The sequence below is a fragment of the Lynx canadensis genome, chromosome E3, assembly GCF_007474595.2.
Source record: "Lynx canadensis isolate LIC74 chromosome E3, mLynCan4.pri.v2, whole genome shotgun sequence".
NCBI lineage: Eukaryota > Metazoa > Chordata > Mammalia > Carnivora > Felidae > Lynx > Lynx canadensis.
In genome coordinates this window covers 37,212,917-37,235,956 of record NC_044318.1, presented here as the reverse complement: position 1 = coordinate 37,235,956, position 23,040 = coordinate 37,212,917, and the positions used below count along the sequence as shown (strand labels likewise).

Here is a 23,040-nt window from a genome sequence, read left to right as displayed (position 1 = left end):
AACTTTGGTTTTGGCCTATTTGATAAGAGAAAAACAGCCTCTCATTATAGCTTTAATTTGTGTTTCTCTTAGTAGGTGTAGACTGGGGCAATTTTTCATATGTCGGAGCCACTGTGGTTTTGGTTTTGTTGTTGTTTTTTTTTTCTTTTGTAAATTGTCAGTTCATGGACTTTACCCATCTTTTCTATTGGTTATTTGATCTTTTCCACTTTGATTTGCACGTGCTTTTTATATATTAAGGAAGTAATACCTGTCATATGTGTCGCAAATATTTCCCCCACTGTTCCATTTTTTTGTAATGGGTTTTTCCATGCACACATTTTATTTTTAGTGGTCTTTTCATTAATGGCTTCTGAGTTTTGGGCCTTCCTTAGAACATTCTTCCTATAAGATGATTAAAAACCAAAAATCTGGAGTTTTTTCTTGTTATTCTGTTGGTGGTAGGGTTTGGTTTCCGCTTGGGTATAAGGCATGAGATAGGAACCCAATTTTATTTTATTTTATTTTGTTTTCAGATTGCCTCCCCCCCAGCGCAAGCAACACTTACACAATAATCTATCTTCCTCCCGTCGACACGTCAGGCTACCTTCATCGGTGCACACATTCGGGTGACTTCCGGAACTACGCTCTGTCCCCATGATTGGTTCCTCTCATCAAAGTCTAGCCCACACCGCTCTCGGTACAGGAGCTTGGTTTCAGCCTTGGTGTCTGGCAAGTTCGTCTCGACTCCTTCTCCTTCTTCTTCGGTCTTTTCTGGGATCCTTCTCGCGACTACATTTGCCCGTATGAATTGCAGAATCAGTTTGTCTGATTCCAGAGGAGGGACATCTTGTTGTTATTTCTACTGGGATGATGGGAGATCAGAGGATCGATTTAGAGAAATGACATCTTGGTCACACTTTTAGTCTTCCTGCCGAAGAACGGGGCAGGCCTTTCTGTTTATTTATCTTCCTTCTGTTTATTTATCTTCCTCTGGGTTATTTATCTTCCTCGCAAAGATTTTCCTTTCTTTTCTTTCTTCTTCTTTTTTTAATGTCCCTTTACAAGTTTTTTGTGTAGGTGTTGAACATTTCTAATTAAGATTATTCCAGAGGGACACCTGGGTGGCTCAGTGGGTTAAGCATCTGACTTTGGCTCAGGTCGTGACCTCAGGGCTCGTGGTTTCCAGCCGGCATCCGGGTCTCTGCTGTCAGGGCAGAGCCTGCTTCAGATCCTCTGCCCCTCCCCGCCCCCCAAGATAAATAAATAAATGTTAAAAATGTAAGGGTCAGTCACGTAAGCGTCCGACTTCAGCTCGGGTCATGATCTCACAGCTTGTGAGTTCGAGCCCCACATCAGGCTCTGTGCTGACAGCTCAGAGCCGGGAGCCTGCTTCGGATTCTGTGTCTCCCTCTCTCTCTCTCCCCCTCCCCCACTCATGCTCTGCCTCTCTCTCTCTCAAAAATAAATAAACGTTAAAAAAAATAAATAATTTTTAAAAACTCAAAAAAGAAGATTATTCCAGGGATTTTTATCTATTTGGTTTCCAATATCAAAGTAGCTTTTCCTTCATTGCCTTTTCTCTGATTGTCTGTTGTACTTCACAGATGGGAGAGCTGTGGAAATCTCTTAAAATTGGAGTCTCTTGGATCTTCCGGCTATATAGTCCCGTCACCTATAAATAACAATAGTTTTATTTCCCTTTTCTGATTTTTAAATATCTTGTATCTATTTTTCCTAACAATGTCAACAAGGACTCCAAAGTAGGGGAGGCAGAGGGCAAATACTAGAGGTGAGACTAGGCATCCAAATCTTGCTTTTGTGTTGCAAGAGATGTGCCTTGCGGCGCCCGGATGGCTCAGTCCGTTAAGCGTCTGACTTCATCTCAGGTCACGATCTCCCAGTTTGTGAATTCGAGCCCCGCGTCGGGCTCTGTGCTAACAGCTCAGAGCCTGGAGCCTGCTTTGGATTCTGTCTCATTCTCTCTCTGCCCCTTACTTGCTTGTGGTCTCTCTCAAAAAAATAATAAACATTTAAAAATTAAAAAAAAAAAAAATAAAGAGATGTGCCTTCGACTTGCTGTCCACATAAAAATCCACTGATTCCTATTTTATTAAACTTTGCAAGTCATTGGGAACAGAGGTTGCATTTTACCAAGTGCCAACCAAATGTATTTCACCCATTTTATTATTATTTTTTTTTAATTTTGTATTTATATATTTTAAGAGAGGGAGAGCACATAAGCAGGGGAGGGGCGGGGGGGGGGGGGCGGGTGAGAGAGAATCCGTGCTGGCAGCACAGAGCCTGACATGGGGCTTGAACCCACAAACCGCGAGATCACGACTCAAGCCGAAATCAAGAGTTTAACACCCAATCAACCGAGCCAATCAGATGCCCCTATTTTGCCATTTTCGTATCTGTATCAATGACCGTGTTTTTCTCTTTGAGCTGTTACTACGAGCCATGGTGTTAATAGCATAGTTTCCATCAGACCTGCCCTGTATCCCCTGTTGTAGAGCTTGCTGATTTCAATGTGCTGCTGGATTTCATTGGCTACTATTTTATTGAGGATTTTATATTGATACTCAGAGGTGAGACTGATGTGTTCTTTTCTTAGAGAAATCTGTCAGGTTTAGGAAGCTCTTTCTTTCTGTATTTTTTTCCTGTGCCCCGGAACAGTGAAGTTTACTGTAAGTAACTTCTATATACGTTTGGTAAAATTCTGAAATTCTGTGAACCTGCCCAACCAAGCCTGGGTTTTTGAGCACAGGGGTAATATATCGTTCTTTAACAGGATCCCTTGGGGCACCCGGGTGGCTCAGTTGGTTAAGCGTCCGACTTCAGCTTAGGTCATGATCTCACAGCTTGTGAGTTCGAGCCCCGTGTCTGGCTCTGTGCTGGGAGATTCTGTGTCTCCCTTCGGATTCTGTGTCTCCCTCTCTGTCTGCTCCTCCCCCAGTGTTCTGGCTCTCTCTCTCTCAAAAATAAATAAAACATTAAAAAAACGAACAAACCCAGGAACCCTCTATCTTCCGTCGAGTGATTGTTCTATTTAGATTCCTTTCTCTTCTGATAGCAGGTGGTCTGCTCATTTATAGGTTCCCAGAGAATCATTTTACCCGTTTTCTGGGTTTGTTTTGTCTTTTTAACGTTGGGGCCTCGATGCAAAGTGCCTTCTGTATTCCTTCCCGTTTCCTGTTTCTGTGTCACTTACCACTTTGACCTTGGCGGTTCCATGATATTGGAAGTACCCCAGAACCGTACCGTCTAGTGGTGACAGGATTTCTCTGTGTGGTTACGTGGTCCTTCACTGGCCTTTCTGAGTTTTTCAAGTGTAACAATGGTGCAATGCACCTCTTCCTCTACAAGCCTTTTCTGTATTTAGAATGACTGCCTTGGGCTCGGTTTTCCGGACCAAAGGGTAGGCACGTTTTGGGGGCCCATTTACTTTCCAGAAGGGTGTTCCAATCTGCACTCCCACCAGCGACGGAGGATTTTAAAAACATAGATCACCTCACGCTTTTTCCTCCAACCGAAACACCCCTGGGGCTCCCCCACCTTCCCCCTGCCAACAAGGCCCCCCTCAGGCTGGTTTCTGCCCTGACCTCACCTCCCATCTCCCACCGGAAGGTTCTTCCTCCCCTGTTCCCGCTACACTGACCTTCTTTCTGGTCTTGAATATAATGAGCTTTTTCTGGCTCCGGGACTTTGCTGTTCCCTCTGTCCAAAACACCCTTAACCACAAACCTCCCCACATGGGCTCCTTCCCATCAGTCAATTCAAGCGTCACCTTCCCAGAATGGCCCTCCCTGACCACTAGACGATGATGCCCACCCCATCCCCGCAGTCACACGCTATTCCATCCTTCTGTCCTGTTGTCTTGCAGGCATTTGACACTTCCTGAAGTGACTGCTTGCTTGCTGGGGACTGACACCCCACGGGGGCAGGGACCCTGATGTGTCCTCTGTATCTAGAACAGCGTCTCACACACACCGAGTAATTTTGTAAAAATTTTTTAAAGTGTATTTATTTATTTTGAGAGAGAGAGAGAGAGAGAGAGAGCAGGGGAGGGGCGGAGAGAGAGGGAGAGAGAGAATTCCAGGCCTGCTCCGTGCTGTCAGCACAGAGCCTGATATGGGGCTCGCACTCACGGACTGTGAGATCATGCCCCAAGCCGAAACCAAGATTCGGACACTTTACCGACTGAGCCGCCCAGGTGCCCCCCACCCCGAATAAGTTTTATTTCCCCCCAGGAGGAGAGCTTTCAAAGCTCCAGACCCATGGGAAGTACGAGGCTCGTTTCCTCTAAGGTCCGTTTCTTAGAGCAGCTGGCCATCTCCCCTGGTCCAAACAGCACCAGACGAAGGGCAGGGGGAGCGTCCACCCTCAGCGCACGCTGTCACTTCACTCGGTGCAGCCTTATTCAGCGCTCAGTTCAGTCCACCCTTCAAACAAATATCTGGTTCTTACCGCACGCCATGCACCCCTTCCGGGCACTGACGATCCAAGCAGAAATCAAGCAGGGCCTTCTCCCAGGGGACTTCTAGTCTTTTAGAGGGGGACGAGGCTTTGAGAACAGGTGCCAACCACAGTGTGGGCTCTGGGCTTCCTGTCGGACGGCCGAGGTGGGTCTCAGGGCAGGGGGAGGAGCAGCGAGTCTGGTGGAAAGGGACAGGAGGCATCCAGGTAGGGGCGTGGCTGGTGCTCTGGCAGGTGCTGTATCCTGATCCCATCCTGGTGGCTGGTTCCCGGGTGGGGAGGGGGTCACCTACTTCCCGAGGACACAGATCCCAGCCCTGGAAGGACCACCTCCCAGCCGGTTCCTGTTGTCACCTTGAGGCAGGACCCCTTTCCCTGCATGTGGAACCGCCCCATCGCTGGCTCATTTCCTGTGCCAGGGCCCCAGGGGGCTCCCCTCTGTAAGGCCCCCTGAGCTTCCACGGTCTCTCTTAAAACCACGTTACAGAAGAATAAACCGAGGCTCAGACAGAGGCACAGGAGCTGGGGCCCTCAGCCCTGAGAGAAGGTTATAATTCCATCTACCTAGTCGGGGGCCGCTCCCAAGCTGGGGGGGAGGAGAGACGGGACCGAGGTGGGGACGCAGCCAGGGAGCAACACAGGGGGCAGCGGCCATCCTTAGACCTGGCTGGAATCCGCGCACCTCAAGGTCTCCAGCCCACGGGCTCCTACTCGTCCTTCAAAACTTTGAGTCTGGCCACCCCGTGAGCTGGCCCACCCACTGACCTGGGCACCTTAGGCCTGCCCCCCCTCCCCTCCCCGGCCGACTCAGGGCAGAGGAGCGGGGCAGGGGATGAGCGAGCCTGGGCATCCACGCGGGGAGGTGGGCTTGGGGGTGGCGGGCTAGGTCAACCTCAGGTCACCCGGGGTGTGGCCCGGTGCCACCACGCCCCTCCCCGGGGTGTCCGGGGAGACGACCTCAGCCTCGGCCCCGCCCCCGCCTCTGCGGGCGCCGTGGGTTGGGGAGGGCGGGGGCGGGGCAGACAGGCAGGGGGAGGGGAGGGCGGGGCTCCGAGAGGGAGGGGGGAGGGGGGGCGGGCCGGGGCGGAGCGCGGCGGCCCCCGCCGCGCTCGCCGCCGCCGCCGCCGCTGCGCCCCCCGGACGCGCTCGCCGACCCGGGGCCCGCGGACCGCGGACCCGCGGAGGACGCCGGCTGCGCCGGGCCCGAAGCGCGGGGCGTGGGGCGCGGGCGCCCAGGGGTCCCGGCGCGGGGGCGGCGGGCACAGGCGGGGCCGGGCGCGCCGAGGACCCCCGGGCCGGGGCAGTGCCGAGGTAAGCGGTCACCGCGGAGGTGGCGGGCGGGGACGGGGACGGCGATGGGCTGGGGCGCAGAGACCTGTCGGAGCCTTTGTCTGCGGCGCGCGCGGCCCCACTCCGCGCCCCCTCCCCCTCCGCGCCGCTCGGGCGGCTGAGTCCAGGGGCGGGGGCACGTGGCGCTGGGGACCCCGAATCTCCCACCCCCCCCACCCTCATCCTAGGAAGAGGGTACTCCTGCCCTGCCCCATCCAGCGTCTGGACCGGGCCGGCTCCCCCGCCGCGAGCGTAGGACCCAGACCCGGGAAAGGGGAGAGTGGCCGGTGGCCCCAGGCCGTGCCCAGATCTGGGAGCCACCTCCCTGCCTCCCCGGCAGGCCCAAAGGGTCCCTCCACCTGAAGTTCCTCCCTGGACCCCCTCTGCCCCATCACACCTCTTCCCCCAGCCAGCTGCCTCCTAGTTCTTGGAAAAGCTGCTGTAAGAGGCAGGGCCTGAGCCGGGGGGGGGGGGGGTCCCCTCGGGGTAGCCTGCGGAGTCTGCCCTTTGCCTGGGGGGCACAGGCCTGGGAGCCAACTTTGTTGCTGATAGGGCTGGCCTGGCAGAAGGAGCCTGGGGGGTGCAGGGTGCTGTCAGCCCTGAGACCTGCAGAAACCAAGGCCAGGGAGGAGAAGGTGGGTCTGGGCTGAGCGAGTCACCAGCCAGCGCCCCGGCCAGTGCCGTCACCTCTCCAACAGCCGCTGTAGGCAGGGGGCGGCCGGGGAGCCTCGAAGCCCACTTTTCTGTGGGCAGAACCAACAGGGAGGAGTTGGGGCAGTCTGGAAGCCTGTGGAGGAGCAGCAGAGAACTCAAGCGGGCCCGGGCACAGGGGGCCGGGGCCGTCCGAGGGTGGCCAGCCAGCTGGGGCTTCTGGCCCAGACCAGCGTGAGGCCTGAGAGGGCCAGCAGGCTGGCTTTCCCAATAGAATTTAGGTTCCTCGTCGCCTCTGGAGGCCGAGCACAGCCCCTGGGAGGGAAGGGTCAGCCTGGCCCTGGGGTCCAGACACCCAGTGCCTCACAGCACCCGGGGAGCCCACTCAGAACCCGTGTCCGCTCAGTCACAGCTGAAATGAGGGCGCCAAAGGTGGTCAGCCCTGCCGGGGCTCCGATGCGACCCTCGTGGCCTCTGGCCTTGGCTCTCTGTGCCAAGCGGGGGCATGAGCCAGGCTTTCTGGACCGCTGGGGTCAAGAGCCCTCTCCAGCCTGCCGCAGTGTCCTGATGCGGGGGCTTGCGTGATTTCTGAGCACCTCCCGTGTGCCACCAAGCCTTTGACGATCCAGCCCCCCCCCCCCAACCAGTTTATGAAGTTCTTTCTCCCCATCCTCATCCACAATAGGGAGGTAGGGAAACTGAGGCCCAGGGGTGGCCCACTGAGCAGGGACTAGTGACCTGATGGCCAAAGAAATGAACCGTGTCTTCTCAACTCCCCAGGGTTGGCAGGAGTAGGGGGGCGGGGGGCGGTGGGAGCAGAGAAGAACCCGGGCAGTCTCAGATTTTTAAACCCACATGCGTGTCCTTAAATTTTAACTAAAGAGGGACAGGAGAAGAGGAGGGATGGGTCGGAGACGATCCGAGGCTCCAAGGCTGTTGGTGTGGGTGAGGGGGCCAGGGAGGGATGAGTTGGAGACGTAGGCCAGGAGAGGTGGAGATGAGCCATCTCAGTGCACCCCCCCCCACTCTGTCACCCGGTGACACCCGGTGAGGCCTGGCCCGTGCCCAGGCCGGTGAGGTCATGCCCAGGGGCCATGGGGCCGCCACAGGGGGATCCCACAAGAGGGGCCTGGAGGAGCACATGGGGACGGTGGCTGAGGCAGGCATCGTGGGTGGCAGCTGCCTGCCTCACCAAGGAGCCAGAGGGAGCAGTGGGGCCGCCTCCCGGCTTGATGCTGAGCACGTCCGCCCTCCCGGGTGGCGTGGCCAGGCGTGGCCAGGGCGCTGCGTCTTGGGAAGCTTTGCAGAACACAGGTCAGGAGTTCGGGGTTCGGGTGTCCTCTGGGGATGGGCTCCCATCCTGAGTGTTCCATCGCTCTGCCGCTGGCCCCTTCCCTGGCCTCCCTATCCAGGGAGGCTGGGAAGGCGGAGCCCAGGGTCTCGAGCCTCCTGTGCAGAATCCTGCCCAAGGCCACGGAGGAAGGCCATGGTCATTCACACCGGGCCCAACTCTGTCCTAAATCTTACTGGGCTTCCCGGCTCCAGATGTGGCCAGAGGCCCGGGACTGGGGGGCACTCAGGAAAAGCACCGAGCCTGTAGGGAGGTTATACCTGGTTCTGGCCTCCGGACGGAGAAGCCGGTGACCCTCTCCTCCATACTCCTGGGTGCCCATCAGCCCGGCAGTTTCCCCAGTCCCCAGAGCAGCCTGGAGGCAGGATGGCTCCGGGCTCCAAGGCCCCAGTAGAAACTCTACGGAGAGCTGGGAAAGGTGGAAACATGGGGCCAGCAGGAGGCGCCCGGTGACTGGAGGCTGGGAGCTGGTAAACTGAGGCGGGAGAGCGGGAGGAAGCGAGACGAAACGAGAGCAGGCAGAGGTGGAGGGTGGTGACAGGCCAACCTCAGAGAAGCCTGGAGTAATCCCCGGCACGTGGGATCCCTCGGGAAGGGGGCCTTCCCCTGGCTGCTTCTGGGGGCTCTCCCACACGCTCGTGCGGGCCGAGATGCCGCGCTCAGTGCCGGAGGCTGCGGTCCCACCTCCGTGTCAGATTCTCTGAGGCGAGCTTGTGATCAGATAAATGAGTAACAGTTGTTACAAAACCAAATTGCTGGGGCGCCTGGCTGGCTCCGTCGGTGGAGGATGAAAGCCTTGATCTCAGGGTTGTGAGTTCGGGCCCCTCGCTGGGTGTAGCGATTACTTTAAAAAAAAAAAATCTTAAAAATGAAAAAGAAGGAAAACTTGGTAACTCTCTTAGGGAAAGAAAACAAGACTCCCCCCACCCAGCTGCACACACAGCGTTACTTACACATGGGGTGCCTCTCCGTCATGGGTCAACTGGCTTCTTCCTTTCTTGTAGAATTTTTTTAATGTTTATTCATTTTTGAAAAATTTTTTCTAATCCTTGATTTGAGAGACAGAGACAGAACTCGAGCAGGGGAGGGGCAGGGAGAGAGGGAGACACAGGATCCGAAACAGGCTCCAGGCTCCGAGCTGTCAGCACAGAGCCCAACGCGGGGCTGGAACCCACGAAGTGAGAGATCATGACCTGAGCCGGAGTCGGACGCTTAACCGACTGAGCCATTTTTTTTTTTTTTTAACTTTTAAAGGTTTATTTACTTTTGAGAGAGACAGAGTGCAAGTGGGGGTGGGGCAGGTGTCCCCCTCTGACCGCACAGCGCCCTGGATGAGTTGCGTCGGGCACCCCCTCGCGGAGGGAAGCGGTGCGTGGGACACGGGGCGCAGCGTTGGGCCGCGTTGGCTGTTCCCCCCGGCGCTCCAGCCCCGGACCGTTGCTTCGCCGTCGATTCCCCTCCCGTCGCGCTGCCGCCAGCTGCACTCGGGCCCCTGTCCTGGGCTCCCCGAGGCGCGCAGGGGCGCGGGCCCCGCCGTGCTGCTGCAGAGCGGCTGGGAGAGTGGCAGCGAGGGCCCAGGGGCGCGGCGGGGGCGGGGGCGCCCCCCTGGCTCAGCCGGCCTCCCCGCCTCTCCCCGCAGCGCGGCTGCCATGGGCTCCGTGGGCAGCCAGCGCCTCAAGGAGCCCAGCGTGACGGGCACGCCGGACAGGGCCGTGGTGACCAGCTTCGGCTTCGACGGCTGCCAGCTGGAGGAGGAGGTGGCCGTGCGGACAGCTGGGGGCCAGGACGGCGGGCCCGGGGGCGCCCCGGTTTTCACGGACTCTGGTGAGTGAGGGTGCGAGCCTGGCCCCGTGGGGACCGGAGCCCTGGGGGAGGGGCGCCTTGGGGGGGGGGTGTCTCCGAGCGCAGGCCCCAGGGGGTGTCGGGATGGGTCACGCCTGCCACGGGGACACGCAAGCCCGCGGTCGCAGGGCCCACGCCCGGACCCTGCGTCCAGCGCAGGTCAGGGAGCCAGGCTGAGGAGGCTTCGTCTTAACATGGGCTTTCCTGACCCCTGGGCGGCTGCAGGGGGCGCACGGTGAGTCTGCCCCGTAGGGCTTCCGCCTGGAAGTGACATGGGTCGCCTGGGTCACGTTCAGTGGCCTCCCTTCAGTGGAGATGGGAAAGAGCCTGGAAGAAGGACTGATGTGAGGTCCAAAGACTTGATTTTCATCCTGGCCGTGTGACCTTGGGCAAGGGCCTAAACCTTTCTGAGCTTGTTTCCCCACATGGAGGAACCAGGCAGGCTGCCTCTGAGATCAGACTTGCAGGGTAGAGGGCTGCCCCTGGACAGGTTTGGGTTCAGCCCCAGCCCCCCGTCTCTCTGCCAGCTGGGGGACCGTGGGCAAGTTACCATTGTCTGCGCTTGGGTTATGTCCTCTAGGAAAGAGGAAGGGGACTGGTACCACCCTCCGTGTGGCTGCAGTGGAAGCCCCAGAACATCGCTTAGGGCTGTCCCTGCGCTCAGGAGGCCCCCTCTGATAGTTCGTTTGGGGTGGCTGTAGTTTATGCTGGCACCAGCGCAGTCTCGGAAATAGGGGCTTATTCTCTGGTTCCGTCCGCTCTGTGTGCAGATGGGAAGCAGAGGTCCTGCTGGCCGAGCCCTGCAGTGGGTTGGAGTAACCTCGCTGCTCCCCTGTGCCTAGGCAGGGCCAGCTCCCGGCCCACCCCCCAGGTGCCAGACTTCCCCCAGCCGGGTGTGGCACTAGATAGCATGTGGCCAGAGACGTGGATGGCGGCCCAGGCTCTGTGCTGACGGCTCGGAGCCTGGAGCCTGCTTTGGATTCTGTGTCTTCCTCTCTTTCTGCCCCTCCCCTGCTGTGTCTCTCTCTCTCTCTCAAAAATAAATAAACGTTAAAAAAAAATGACTATAGTAGCTTTGGTGACGGTGGCTGGGTCAGTCAGGGTTCAGCCAAGAAACAGAGCCAGTAGGAGACACATACAGAGCAGACAGAGAGAGATGTAGGTATGTAGGTGTAGATATATACACATGTGTATGGATTTATTACAGGAAATAAGCATCCACAGTGGAGCCTGGCTACAGCAGTCTGAAGTCCATAAGGCAGGTGCTCAGGAAACCCCAGGGGCATGAGCTGTTTAGGGTCTCAGCTCTGGGAAGACCTACATGTCTTGCCTGATTCGGCCAGGCCCACCCAGGGTAATTTTTTTTTATTAACTTAGAGTCCACTCAGGAGGGACTTTAATCCACAAAATCCCTTCACAACAGCACCTCAGTCAGTGTCTGATTGAACAACGAGGGACTGTTTTAGCCTGCCAAATTGGCCCATAAAATTGACCACCACAGTCCACCCCTTGCCCACTTGGCTCCCATACACGGCTCTGTAAACCACAGTTAATCTCCAAATAAAGACACCAACAAAGTCATACCGCTGCTTGGGGTGACACAGCTAACCAAAAACACGCTGATCCTTTCCCGGGAAGATGCAAAGTCCACGTTCCCACGTTCCCACCTCTCCTTTGACAGCTCGTAACATAAATACTGAGATGGGACATTAACACGTGAACGTGTCTTAGGTTCGACACTAAGGTCACAAAGCAGACAAAACACGAGTTCCCGGTTAATACACATATGCAAACATTCATGTCAAGACAAGGAAGAAACACGCGTGACAACGGCACGTGGTCCTAGCTGGCACTTATGACCCCCTTTCCACGCTACCCATTCCTCGTGCTCTTCACCCTCAGCACCTAGCTGGCCTTGGTTCTTTGCTTGGTGGGCTGACCCAGACCTTCACTTTTTTTTTTTTTTTTAACGTTTATTTATTTTTGAGACAGAGAGAGACAAGAGCATGAACAGGGGAGGGTCAGAGGAAGAGGGAGACATAGAATCTGAAACAGGCTCCAGGCTCTGAGCTGTCAGCACAGAGCCCGACGCGGGGCTCGAACCCACAGACCGCGCGATCATGACCTGAGCCGAAGTCGGACGCTTAACCGACCAAGCCACCCAGGCGCCCCCAGACCTTCACTTCTAAAGGCTACAATTGGATTGTTGTTGTTTTCCGTTGACTTCAGTCCCGGGGACTGGAAGTCCTAAGAGATGCCATAAGGAACCTCTTGCAATCCGGACATTGTCATCTTCCGTTCTATTCTGTTCTGTCCCCATGGGCAGCAGCAAGCTGATTTCCCCTTGGTAGTCGGGTTGACCCACCCCAGCCAGGAAGGCAGCCCTCTCCTCTGCCCGTTGATTCAGGGCCGGGAGGTGTCCAGAGTGCCTGGTGGCCGTCTCGCTCCCAGGTCAATGGGATCATTGTGTCTCTGCGTAGAAGCACTTCTCCTGTCGCAACCAGGACCGTCCCGTTGGGCCGGCAGCCTCGAGGCACAGGGGTGGGGAGCAGGCATGTTGCTCGCGGGCTTTTGAAGGTCATCGTGAGTGGTGCTACTCCCATGGCCGCCCGTGCTCCGCGGACACCTGGGTGCCGAAGGGGAGATCACCCCATGTGTTAGACACCGAGTTAGAGTATACACAGCCTTCTGGAGGGTTCCACCTTGGCTGAGTCTTCCGACGGCCCTTCCTCCATCCCGTCAAGCCAGCTGCTTGGTGGCCGTGATGGTGATGGCCGTGGGTGGTTGCCATGACTGGGGCAGCTCTGGCCACGAAGGTGGATGGTGGCCGCGATGCTGGTGGATGTGGGGGCGGTGACCACGGTGTCGATGGCCCGTGGATGTGGGGGTGGCGGTGCTACGGTAGACTGTGGTCCTGGCACGGCGGCCATGGCTCCGAGGGGCTTGTCCGCCTCTAACCTGCCGCCTCTGGGTTTAGCGGTAGGGGAGCCCGTGCCCGACGACCGCTACCACGCCATCTACTTTGCGATGCTGCTGGCCGGCGTGGGCTTCCTGCTGCCCTACAACAGCTTCATCACCGACGTGGATTACCTGCACCACAAGTACCCAGGTGGGTCCCCCACGGTCGTGTCCCGCCCGCCACAGGCCGGCCGGCGCACTCAGCTCTGGCCCGCCACCCTCCGGAGACCCCGCAAGCGGGCCTCGGTTTCGGGGAAGCCCGTTTTATTCAGATCCTCACTCGGCTGCCGAACGCGGAGTGACTCCAAGCGCCCGCTCACCCTCTCTGGGCTGTCAGCCAGTCTCGGGCGGCGCAAGGAAGCGGCCCCTGGGGAGGGTGGGTGCAGGGAGCGGGGTTCCCCCCCCCCCCGAGCACCTGCTGCTGGCCGGCCCCCTGCAGGGACCTCAATCGTGTTCGACATGAGCCTCACCTACATTCTGGTGGCGCTGGTGGCCGTGCTCCTGAACAACGTGCTGGTGGAGAGACTGAACCTTCACACCAGGATTACCGCGGGTACGCTGCCCCCCGGGGCTCCCAGCTCTCACGCATCCGGCCTGCCACTCACCCCAGTTTCCCTGCGACTCACTCTCCCCATCTATGAAATGGGCACATGTCCTAGGACTGTTACAGAGTTCAGCATATGAAAGTAGGGTCAGGCCTGTGGCGGGTGCACCACGTGCTAGCGTGACACCTGCACCTGGGGAGGCTCTGTGCGCCCACATTGCGTCCTGGGGCCTAATCTCCTCTTCCTGTCCCTTTCCTCTTCATGGCAACATCCGGTGTCAAGGCCCAGCTCAAATGGGGCCTCCTCCAGGAAGCCTTCCAGGCACCCCTCCTGAGCCCTCTAAGGTGCCCTCGGCCCCCCCAGCATAAAGGGGAAAAGGCAGACAGAGAGGGCACCTCTGACCTGGCTCTGCAGGAGGGGTGGCACGGGGGCAGCCCCCAGCCTCATGTGCCCACGTCTCTGGCCTCTCATCCCTCAGGCTACCTCTTGGCCTTGGGCCCCCTCCTCTTTATCAGCATCTGTGACGTGTGGCTGCAGCTCTTCTCTCACGACCAGGCTTACGCCATCAACCTGGCCGCTGTGGGCACCGTGGCCTTAGGCTGCACAGGTAGGAGCCCGGGCCCGGGGGGGGGGGGGGGAGGTGGGCAGGGCGGGGGCCGGGGCCGAGCCCCTTAGTACCCACTGCTGGCCATGCCACCCCCACCCCATCCGCCTGCTGGGAGCGTAACGACACGAGGTGACAAGGACTCATTGCTGGCCCCTACCCCCGTGCGTGCCCCATGTGCGTGCTCACACAGTGCACACGCACAGCGCCTGCCACATCCCCGTGCACGCTCCGCACACGCACACACATGCTGGGCACACGTTTGCACACCCCTGCATGCCCTGTGGACGTGGAGGCAGTTCCCTGGCTTTCTCAGATAGAGATTGCACTTCAGGAACGATCTTGCCCGTGTGACCACGCCACTGTGTTTCTCTTGGAGACTGGCTTTCAAAGTTGTATTTCTGACTTTTAATTTTAAAACTATTTCAAACCCATGGAAGGTTGCAAAAATAGTATAATAAATTCCCATACACCGACCCCCAGTTGCTAATGTTTTGTCGGATAGGCTTTCCCTCTGTCCCCCCCGTTTACGTACATAGGTGCGTATAAATTTTGCCCCTGAACGCATATCAACATAAAATACGCTATGTTTTCACTTTAAACCGTTCGGGGGTTACACGCAGACGTCATTACATGTCTTGCCTACGTACTATCACCGGAGGGTGTATTTTCTAAAAGCCGAGACGTTTCATCTGTAACCGGGTTACAACTGCCCGAGTCTGGGAATTGAACGCTGCCCACGTCCGAGAACTGAACACTGACCCCCACGGTACCTTATCTACAACCCATATGCACGTATTACCAATCGCCTTGGGAACGTCTTTAGCGTTTTCTTTTTCTGATCCAGGATCCGATCCAGGATCGTGTCCTGCGTTCGTCGTTAATCCCCTTTAATCCCCAAGGGTCCTCAGGTTTCCACGGCCGGCCATGATGTTTGGAAAGGTCCGGGCCTGTTGTTTTGTACTCTTTAAGTTCTTCTTGAGCGGGAAGAAACACACTTCCTGTTACAAGCCAGTGTGAGTTACCTGTTTATCAGTGAAATCAAGGCTTCTGGAAACAGTGTTCTCATTCCAGGCCGTGTCCTCGGGTCTGTTTTGTTCTGTTCCATTTGGTTAAAAAGCAGATGTTTTCCCAGTGTGACCGCTCCAGGGTGTCCGTGTAGACCACGGATGCGCCAACCTGCAGGGTCCGAGCCAGTGAGTCTTTAACCCCCTTAGACCCGGTGCTGGTTGGGACGAGAGCAGTGAGGCTCTAGAAACCAGCTGGCTCCGAGATCTCGGTGCCTTTGTAGAGCGAGACTTATTTCTGGTTCTTGCCACGCGTTCGACACGTGGATGGGGGCGGTGCTCCACAGTCACTGGGAGTCGGGCCGCAGCGGTAACGGTAACACGGGTTCCCTGTGGTCACTGCTGCTGGGGGAAAGACACACCCCCAGTCCACGTGGGCTTTTCACTGCCTCGGCCAGACGCGGGGCACGTTGTCGCTGCACGTGTTTCATTGGCCGGAGCCAGTCACGGGGTCCGGCTGGCCGCGCACGCTCGGTTTGGTGGACAGGGCGCTGGGACCAAATCTCTGTGCTGCCCGTGATGTTCACGTCTGTTTCCCCGCACCCTCACCAACGCGTGCTCTCGGACTTGTGAATTTGGTTCCGAGCTGACAGGTGATGGGTGGCATCTCACGGTTACTCCTCTGTCTGTCCCCCCAAGTGCAGCAATCCAGCTTCTATGGCTACACGGGGATGCTGCCCAAGAGGTACACGCAGGGCGTGATGACCGGGGAGAGTAAGTAGCGGCAGGCCCCCTGGAGGGGACCCCCCCCACGACATGCCATGGACCCGGCGCTGGGGACCGTGACCGCCGTCTCCCCGCGCCTGGCTGGTGGGGGGCAGGGACTCCTGGCGGGAAGGGACGTGGCTTTGATGTGTGCACATCTCTCCAAGCATGCAGTCCTTTGCGCGAGAAGCGTACACGTCTCCTAGTGGGGGTCTGTGGTGGCTTGGAGTGCCCGTGTGTCTGTGCGTTTTGTGTGTCTGTGTGTGGGTGTATGTGCGGGGGTAAGCCTGTCCAAACCGTGACGTCCAGCATCATGCCGTCCTCGGAGCCCCAGACCCCTGAGCTAACCCCTGCCCGGCACCCCCACTTGGCTTCTCAGACCCGCTTTCCCAAGCCCATCTGCCCTGTCCTCCCGCCCCTGGTCAGTGAATGGCACCCCCCTTGCTCACACCGGACACTTACCCAGCACCTAGACTTGCCCCGCACTCCAGCCCTGGTCCGGGGGGGCCAGCTCCCCTCTTGCCCTGCCGCCCCTGCCCACACGTCAGGACCCCCTTTGAAGCACCTTCCTCCAGATGCTCCCAATCTTCCTTCTGCACCTGGACGGGCCGAGGTCCAGGCAGGAAGCTGGGCCCACTTCTCGTCTTCGAGGTACTCTGTGCCCCCTCCCGTGTGGTGACCACATGGCCCCAGGGCGCCAGGCCTCAGGTCTGCGGGGTTTGGTTCCAGGAAGCACTGGACAAGCAGATCACTTCTGTATATCTTGCCGCGGAGATGAGCAAGGCACCTGCCGGAGCGGTGCGGATTTGGGGTGGTTTACGCAGTCAGGAGCCCCACACTCTGGGAGCAGCCCACACCCACATCCTGCCTGAGGCCTCCTGCCTGCCATGACCCCGTTGCCCTCCCTCGTGACCTCACGAGCACAGCCACACTGCCGGGGACACTGCCCCCGGCTGTCGTGGCCTACCCGCAGAATCGTGCGCGGGTGTTGGCATTTTTCTGCGACTTCTCTGCCGCCTTCCCCACCGAGCCCCGGGAAGGCCGGGCCTATGTCCCCTCTGTCCCCACCGTGTCCTCAGGGCGGGATGGTGCCAGATCCACAGCAGGCGTTCTAGAAATGCCCCTGCGTGTGACTATGCAGTGCCAGGGAGGGATGTTCCGAGTGGCCGCTACCTGCACGTCTGAAGACCGGGCGGGGCCAGGCCCAGGGCCGGGGGCAGGGCCAGGGGCAGAGTGGGGGCAGGGCCAGGCAGGGCCGGGGCAGGTGCGCGGCTAGGGGCAGAGCGGGCCAGGGCCGGGCCGGGCGGGGCCAGGGCAGAGCTGGGGGCGCTGAGCGGGGGCGGAGGCCTGGGCCCAGCACGCCGCCCTCTCGGCTCCAGGCACGGCGGGCGTCATGGTGTCCCTGAGCCGCATCCTCACCAAGCTGCTGCTGCCGGACGAGCGGGCCAGCACGCTCATCTTCTTCCTGGTGTCCGCGGGCCTGGAGCTGCTCTGCTTCCTGCTGCACCTGCTGGTGCGGCGTAGCCGCTTCGTGCTCTACCACACGGCGCGGCCCCGCGACAGCCGCCCCGGCTGCAGGGCCGGCTACCGGGCGCACCACGACGTCGCGGCGGGGGACGTCCGCTTCGTGAGTCTGCCGGGCGCCGCCCCCGCCCAGTCCCGCTTGCGGTCTCCGCCACGCCGTGGCCTCGGGCTGCGTCCCGCGGGGATCCTTCGTTCTGCGGACCCAGGTTGCGTCCCTCCGGGGCACCGCGTGTCTGTGGCCTGAGTCCCCGCGGGCAGGCCGCCCGGAGCCATGCTGGGGGGGGGGGGGCGCCCTCTGGTGGCGGCAGCGGGGCCGGTGGGGCGGAGGCGCGGAGTCCCCCAAGACGGTGCAGAGGGTCACCCCGGCTCTGCATGGGAATCGCTGCCGTGAGCTCAGGATGGGGACCACCAGGCCACATGCCGTGTCACGGTGCTGGGATAAGGCCCACAGTGGGAACGAGGCCCCCCGGTGGCCAAGGAGGTTCCCCAAGAAGTGGCTTCTGGGCTGAAACCTGGCCCGTGGGGGAGGGGAGACGGGAAGACCCACAGGAAGGGCATTGGGGACAGAGGGAAGTGCATCTGCGGGGGCTCAGAGGCGGATGGGGCTCGGTATGTTCGAGGGGCCCCCCACCCAAACCCCACCGGCCGCTGCTTCGTCCTCCCTCCAGGAGCACCAAGGCCCAGGCCTGGCCAACAGCGGGTCCCCGAAGGACAGCCCGGCCCACGAGGTGACCAGCCACGGCGGGGGGGCCTACACGCGCTTCGATGTGCCTCAGCTGGGAGTCGCGCGCAGCTGGCCCTCCTTCAGAGGTGGGGGCGGGGGCGGGGCAGGGGCGGCCAGGGCGGTGCTCCGCGCATGTCCCGGCCCCGTGGGCCTGGCGCGCGGCTCCGTGGGGGCGGGGCGGGGCGGGGGCGGGCGGGCCGTGCTCTGCGCATGTCCGGTGACGCCCCGGCGGCGCCGTGGGCCTCATTGCGCGCACGTGCGGTGCCCGCGCGGACGCTGCGTCCTGACCCCGGGCCCGTCCCCCGCAGCCCTGCTGCTGCACCGCTACGCCGTGGCCCGCGCCATCTGGGCCGACATGCTGTCCATCGCCGTCACCTACTTCATCACGCTGTGCCTGTTCCCGGGTCTCGAGTCCGAGGTCCGCCACTGCGTCTTGGGCGAGTGGCTGCCCATCCTCATCATGGCCGTGTTCAACCTCTCCGACTTCGTGGGCAAGGTAGGCCCGCAGCCCCTTCCCTGCGTCTGGGGGAGAGGCGGTGGGGGCGCGAGAGCCGGGAGGCCCGGGGGAGGGGCAGGCCCCGAGCCGAGCACGCCCGTGTCTCCCGAGTGGGGAGGGCGGTGGCCAAGCAATGACGCGGCCCCGCGACCTTGCGGGGCGGCTCCGAACTGCCTGTCGGCCGTGCGCGCGAAGTCCGGCGCCGTCGTTCTGTGTCTGTGCTCAGCCCGCGGGGCCCCGGGGGCAGGCCTCCAAAGACGGCACAGGAAGTACTTCCGGGGGCAGGAGAATCTGGGCAGAGTGCTCTGTGCTGCGGGTGCAGGACAGGGTTGGGGGGTCAGGGCTGGAGTAAGATGAAGGCTCCCGTTTCTGGGACAGGCCTGACGTGGGGGAACTTGAGGCTCAGAGAGGGAAAGCCGTTTGCTCGAGGTCACACAGCAGGGAGTCTGGTTCTTGAGGGAACGAGGTTTAGTTAGCGGGCTCAGCTCCAGATCTTGCGACTTCCTGCTGTGGGAGTCGTGGCAGGTGACCCTCGGCGCCTCAGGTGTCGTTTTCAAGCGGGGTCAAGAGCCCGTCCTGCGAGGGTAGGGTGAGGATTGAGCAGGAGGGGTCTGTGCGGTGTTTGGAAGGATTCTGGACACACGGCGAGGACCGCGTGTCACTGTGACACGGGATTTGTGGATTTGGTGGTCCCGGCTGGGTGAGGACAGGGACGCACCCTGAGCCGGAGCGTGTGGAGACGGGCCGCGTGTGGGGGCCGCGGTGGAGACGGCGGGGTGGTGGCGTCAGTGGAGGGAGGGGGCCGACGTGCTTCGCTCCCCGCAGATCCTGGCAGCTCTGCCCGTGGACTGGAGGGGCACCCACCTGCTGGCCTGCTCCTGCCTGCGTGTGGTCTTCATCCCCCTCTTCATCCTGTGCGTCTACCCCAGCGGCACGCCCGCCCTGCGCCACCCGGCCTGGCCCTGCGTCTTCTCTCTGCTCATGGGCATCAGCAACGGCTACTTTGGCAGCGTGCCCATGATCCTGGCGGCGGGCAAAGTGAGCCCCAAGCAGCGGGAGCTGGCGGGTAAGGCCCGGCACCCCTCTGCCCGGCAGGGAAATCGAGGCCCGCGGAAATCCCTGCCACGCGGCAAGAAGGTGCATTTGGGCTCCGGGATCAGATCGATCTCAGGGAGTTTGTAGTGCGAGCGTGTTGGTCGGTCGTTTGTTCCTTCGTTCCACAACTACGTGGTGAGCCCCTACCGTGGGCCAGGCGCCATTCTAGGTGCTGGGGACTCGGCGGCCACGAAACAGCGCTTCCTGCGCTCATGGGGCTGACAGTGCAGAGGTGACGGGTGACAGGGCACGTAATACGTTGAGTGGTAAGTACGACAGAGAAAAGTAAACCAGAGAAGCGGGATGTGGGAGTTGGGATGGGAGCTTGCGATGTAAGCAGAGCAGTCTGGGAAGGCTCCCTGAGGAGGTGACTTTTGACAGCCGACCTGGAGAGAGTGGTGAGGGACATGTGACAGTGCTAGGGACTAGCCGGTGGGAAAGCCCAGAGGCAGAGCTGGCCGGGGGGAGGGTGCCGCCAGGGCAGGCAGTGGGAGGCCCGAGGACGGACTGGACCTTAATGTGTCTTAAGACCCCTTCTGGTGCTGCTTGGACAGCGGGGAGGGAACAGACGGGGGCAGGAAAGGAGTGACGGGTCCCGCACCCGTCCGTCGACAGCGTAAGGGGCGGGGACCCTGACCATAAGGGGAGGTTGCCTTGTCTCTGGAGGAAAATGGTGGTTTCTGGATCTGTTTGGATGGTAGAGCCCACGGGGCCAGCTGATGGATTGGGAGAGCGGGTGTGAGAAGGGGACGGGAGTCCAGGAGGAGCCCCCACTTTGGGGCTGTTGCAAGAAGCTTGGGTTGCCGTCTCTTGAGACGGTGGGGGCTTGTGGGGGAAGGGGCCCTGGAGTCTGTTCCGTGCACAGTGGTCCCAGAAACCCCGTTAGACGCCCTGGACGGTCCGTGACCAGGAAGCACGTGGAGACGGGGGGCTGGAGGTGGAGAAGCAGGCAAGGCCCCGGGCACCCGACGTGCTCCCATCGGGGTGTCTCACAGCCCTGAGACGGCCGCCTCTTCGGGAGCGGGTGCCGGTCTCTGCCTCGGACCCAAGAAGCCAGGGCTGCTGCCCAGCAGCCCTTTGTCGAGACCACCGGGTTGGTCCGCATGGGTTTGGCCACCGCGGTCCTCTGAGCGCCCCTTGCTGCCCCGCCCCCACCTGCTCCCTCAGGTCCGGTCTCGTCCGCAGGGAACACCATGACCGTGTCCTACATGACGGGGCTGACGCTGGGCTCCGCCGTGGCCTACTGCACCTACAGCCTCACCCGGGACGCCTACAGTACTTGCTTCCGCCCCTCCGCCAACACCTCCGCCCCCGCCGGCCTCTGAGCCGGGCCCGGGCCCCCCCCCCCCACTCTGGCCTGGACTAGGGGCCCCGAGGCCCGAGGCCCCCTCCCCGCCCCTGCCTGCAGTGCCTGCGGGGCCCCGGCCTCCCCCCCCGTGCCAGTAACGCCACCCTCCGGGTCCGGCCGGCCGTCACGCCGGCCCCAGGGTTCTGCCGAGCCCTCCGGCCCCCCAGAGCCACCCAGCACTGTGCTCTGCGTCGCGTCTCCGGCCTGTCCTTCACCCTCTGTCTGTGTCCGGTGGCCCCAGCTGTCGCCAGACGAGTGCCCTCTCTGGGGTCGCAGCCGTTCCCGGCCAGGAGAGCAGACTGCCAGCCGGTATCCCCTCCTGGTGACCCTTACCCACGGACCCGGGTCTCAGCCCTCCTCCCCAGGGGCCCTCCTCATGAACACGAGAGGTCCTCAGCGGAGAGGGCCTGTCCCCCTCCGTCTGTTCGTAAACACTGCTTCTTTCGAACAAAACGCATCTGCCGGGAGGGAATCGTAGCCCTGGGTCTGAATGGTTTCAGGCCACGGTCTACGCCGGTCTATGACCACAGCTTCCGCACCGGTCTGGGCGCACCCGCCCCACGCCGAAATCCCCCTCTGTGCACCCTGGCGCCCACCTGATGCCACAGGCCTGGCAGTCTGTGCCTGCCCCGAGACCCCGTCTGCTTCTCTGGTCACCCCGTCTGTCTGTGACGCCGGAAGGGGGCACGCTCTGGTTGAAGTCTCTCTCTCAGACACTGATCCTCATCCAGGGAGGCCCAAGGAGGGACGTGAGTCCCTGGCAAGCAGGGAGGTGTGGGGGTCCCTCCTCAGCCGGGACCCTCAAGCCCCAGGCTGGCCCGGTGCCCTGAGCGGAGGAATTTCTGGAGTGTCTTGACAAAGTCAGGCTTCTCAGGGGAGAGGAGTCTGCCCTGCCACCCCCACGGCACAGCTGTGACCACCCGCTCCTGTGTCCTGTCTCCCCCTCACCCCCCCCCCCGTCTGTCCACTAACTGTACCGCACTGGCCATTAAAAGATGAAGGCAGAAACTCCCCAGCTGCTGCCTCAGAGTAGTGTCTGTGTGGGTGGGGGCTGCCCCCCGACCTTGCTCGTCCATCGTGGGGGAAGGGGTCCTGGCGGCTGGGACGTCCCTCTTCTTACCTGGAAAGTGGCCCTGTCCGCCTGGGCTGGGGGGGAGATCGTAGGGGGTGGATGGGGGTGGGTCAGTCTCGTAGCCGGGTCTCCATGCACCTGGTAGGGGTGAACGGCGGCACGGGACCCGGAAGCATTTGGGCTTTGACGCCTTGGTGGTCAGGTCAGGGAAAAAGGCGGCATCCCACCCATTTGCATGGCAGGGGCGGGGGGGCAGCTTGCCCCCTGCCTGCAGGGACTCAGAGTTGGGACCTGGGGGCTGCGTGTTCTGGGCCGAAGTCCTAGCCGTGCAGCCGATCCGTGTGATGTGAACCACTTCCTGTACCGTTTGGTGCCTTAGTTTCCCCCAAAGAGTGGAGCTGGTCCGCTCTTTGATGCAGGTCCCTTGTAGGAGGGTTGGGGCAGGGGAGCTGGCTTTCCGAGGGGCTGTGCTCCAGCCCTGCAGCCTCCGGGACCCACCCGCTGGGCCCAGTGGGCAGCCGTCACTCTGGGAACCCGGCGGGCGTCCTGGGCAGTTGTGGGGAGAGCCGAGACCCCAGGCGATACCACAGGGACCGCCAGGTGGCGCCAGTTCACTGTTCCTCCTGTTGTTGTGGGACTCCGTTTCTCTGAAGCGGGAGAACCATCAGAACCTTTCCTCTGGTGGGTGGTTGGGCAGTTACCCGTGGGGTCAGGCTGAAAGTTCACCTCAGGGCAGGAGTGGGTGGCAGCACCAGGGCCCAGCCTTCCCCCCGGCCCCTGCCGTGCCTGCGTCTCCACACCTGCTCAGGGCCACTCAGACCCTCAGCGTCGTCCTCGTTCTGTGGTCTTCAGGTAGGGGTGCGGCCGGGAGTGCTCATCTTGGCATTTTTAAGGAAGAAACAGGCGGTGCAAGCCCTCTAGCCTCTCACTGGCCTAGAGAACTTTCCGCCCTGATGGACACGTTCTGTATCCCAGCCACCCCGTGGTAGCCACTGGCCACTTCTGGCTGTTGACCACTGGAAATGCAGCCGGGGCAACCAAGAAACTTTTCATTTCCCTTCATTTCAATTAGCGTGGATGTAAACAGCCCCACGTGCCCAGTGGCCGTTGTACAGGGGGACACCCAGCTCGCGGCCCTGAAAGGTCAGCACCGCCACCCAGCACCCTGCGCCCACCCCCACGGCCCTTGAAATGAACCACTCCAGACAACGGTATTTCTCCGATTATAGCTTTTTCTTTTTTCCTTTTTTTATGAAAAAGATCACACAGAA

At 60.5% G+C, this 23,040-nt stretch overlaps 1 protein-coding gene across 2 annotated transcripts; it reads left to right on the top strand.

The window, feature by feature from the left end:
• The first annotated feature begins 9,438 nt into the window (after positions 1-9,438).
• Positions 9,439-21,708, top strand: SLC29A4 (solute carrier family 29 member 4). 2 transcript variants are annotated; one of them, XM_032591578.1, is made up of 10 exons: positions 9,439-9,613; positions 12,609-12,740; positions 13,029-13,142; positions 13,613-13,741; positions 15,445-15,519; positions 16,890-17,137; positions 17,703-17,844; positions 18,067-18,254; positions 19,080-19,320; positions 20,535-21,708. In XM_032591578.1, the coding sequence occupies exons 1-10, from the start codon at positions 9,439-9,441 to the stop codon at positions 20,672-20,674; spliced, it is 1,584 nt and encodes a 527-aa protein (XP_032447469.1). In that variant the 3' UTR covers positions 20,675-21,708. The 2 variants fall into 2 exon arrangements, with proteins under 2 accessions (XP_032447469.1, XP_032447468.1); XM_032591577.1 differs by having other exon boundaries at positions 20,517-21,708.
• The last annotated feature ends 1,332 nt before the right edge of the window (positions 21,709-23,040 follow it).

Excerpts from the sequence above, each read along its gene's own strand:
- SLC29A4 (XM_032591577.1), top strand. The coding sequence starts at position 9,439 with ATGGGCTCCGTGGGCAGCCAGCGCCTCAAGGAGCCCAGCGTGACGGGC. Across the intron at positions 13,742-15,444 it reads CGTGGCCTTAGGCTGCACAG|TGCAGCAATCCAGCTTCTAT; the intron begins GTAGGAGCCCGG and ends TGTCCCCCCAAG. Across the intron at positions 19,321-20,516 it reads CAAGCAGCGGGAGCTGGCGG|GTCCGGTCTCGTCCGCAGGG; the intron begins GTAAGGCCCGGC and ends CTGCTCCCTCAG.